At 57.8% G+C, this 1931-nt stretch overlaps 1 protein-coding gene across 1 annotated transcript; it reads right to left on the bottom strand.

The window, feature by feature from the left end:
* Window positions 1-732: 732 nt before the first annotated feature.
* Window positions 733-1931, bottom strand: LOC104684214 (NAD(P)(+)--arginine ADP-ribosyltransferase 2). The gene is made up of 2 exons (XM_019281087.1): window positions 1142-1931; window positions 733-812 (listed from the first exon to the last, which is right to left on the bottom strand). Exons 1-2 carry the CDS (start codon window positions 1929-1931, stop codon window positions 733-735), a joined length of 870 nt encoding a protein of 289 aa, XP_019136632.1.

The following is a 1931-nucleotide window of genomic DNA, read 5'->3' as shown; positions in this document are numbered from 1 at the left end:
ATAACATGAGGTGGAAAACTGGGAAATAAAGCTGAGAGGTAGGGGAAAAAAAAGGATGGAAGGAGCAGCCAAAATATGGCAAAAAGCTGAAATGGATTTCTTATTCTTGTTCCATATTATCATGGAATCCTGGGACGGTGGTGGGTTGGAGGGACTTTACAGCTCATCTTGTTCTGCTCTGTGCCATGGGCAGGGACACCTTCCACAGGACCAAGCCCTGTCCAACCTGACCTTGAACACTTCCAGGGACGGGGCAGCCACAGCTTCTCTGGGCAGCCTGTGCCAGGGCCTCCCCACCCTCACAGGGAAGGATTTCTTCCCAATGTCCCATCTAATCCTGCCCTCTGGCAGTGGGAAGACATTCCCCCTCGTGCTGTCCCTCCAGGCCCATGTCCAGAGTCACCAGAGCAGGGTCAGGTGGAGAAAAATGAAAAGGAAACTCATGGATTGAGTTAGAACCAGTTTAATAATTCGAAAGAAAATTTAAAAATATGGGAAAGGAGAAAAAAAGTCAAAAAGAGAAGACAATCCCCACTGTGCCCCTCTTTCCCCAACCCACACAGCTGCAACCCGACACCCCAGCCATGGCTCAGGGAGGGTGTCCACAGGGCTTGTCCAGTGTCCACCCTTTGGGGGGGGCTCTCTGTGCCCCCGGCCAGTTCTGCCATCCTGGTGACGCCAGTGGCTCCATCCCTGACACCTTGTCTTCAGCAGCCGTGATGACCTTATGGCTCAGGGGATGCTGGTGACAGCTGCCAGCACTGCCAGGAGGAGTCCAGTGAGGCCTGGGGGGTCTCTGGGGACACTTCTGCCTGGGGAGGCCAGAGAAGGGGGTCAGGGGGTTTGTGCAAAGTAGAATAAAAACTAGAAATCCCTCATCTTGGGGTGTGAAATAGTGCTGCCCCCAGGAAACAAGCCCACCATTGGGACAACACCATGACATCCCATCCTATCCTATCCCATGCTCTCCTGTGCCAGGCCGTGCCATCCCAGGAAAGCCGCTGGAGCCATGCAATGCCACACACCCAAAGCCCCGCCACCTCCCTCAGCTGCCCCACCACAAACTCTCCTGCCCCAACAGAGCTGGTGCCCTCGTGCCCCCCACACCCAGCTGCAGGTGTCCCCACGCCAGGAACGTCACCTCGGAACCACGCGCAGTTGTATTTGCTGTGCACGCCATGGGAGCGGAGGTGGATGTAGATGTCGTCCCCTTGGTGGGTGATATTGGTGACCTTGAAGGTCTCAAAGGGTGGGATGAGGACCTCCTCCTCCTCGGGGTAGTTGGAGAAGTACCGGATGTCAGCACCGTGGCAGGTGTCCACCTCAAAGGTGGTTCTGGTGCCGTAGGACTTGCTGACATTTTTCAGCAAGGAGGTGGAGGCGAACTGGCCAAAGCGGATGATCTGTCCGATCCTGCTGGTGAAGCGGATACCATCGATACCCCGGTACACGTGGAGGCAGTGGGGGTGGCCCTGGGCACCCCGCAGCTCACTCAGGGCCTCAGTCAGCAGGAAATGCAGCACCTTGAAGTGGAAGGTGTCCAGGTACTCCCGTCGGGAGCGCCCGGCCACACGCACAGCCCTGTTGAACTCCAGGTACAGGCCCTCCTCCATCGTGTAGGCCAGGAGGGCGATGGCCTGTTCCAGCTGCAGCAGGAAGGGGCGGCCCAGGTAGGGGCGGCTGCCCCATTTGGCTGCGGCCCTGTTCCAGGCCTCGGCGTAGTCACCGTGGGGGACAAACTCCGTGCGGTTGAGTGCTGGCAGCACCCTCACCATTTTGAAGTGGCAGCGCAGGTACTGGTCATCGAAGGAGTTGGGGGCCATGTCCAGTCCAATCTCCTTGATGGCGCTGCTACGGTCCCACCAGTGCAGGTGGATGCTGGTAGCCAGGGTCCCAGCCAGCAGCACCAGCACCAGTGACAGGAGTTCCAT

Source organism: Corvus cornix, chromosome 2 (assembly GCF_000738735.6).
Source record: "Corvus cornix cornix isolate S_Up_H32 chromosome 2, ASM73873v5, whole genome shotgun sequence".
Taxonomy (NCBI): domain Eukaryota; kingdom Metazoa; phylum Chordata; class Aves; order Passeriformes; family Corvidae; genus Corvus; species Corvus cornix.
Note: the sequence above shows the minus strand (reverse complement) of the source record. Positions and strands in the feature narration are given on the sequence as shown.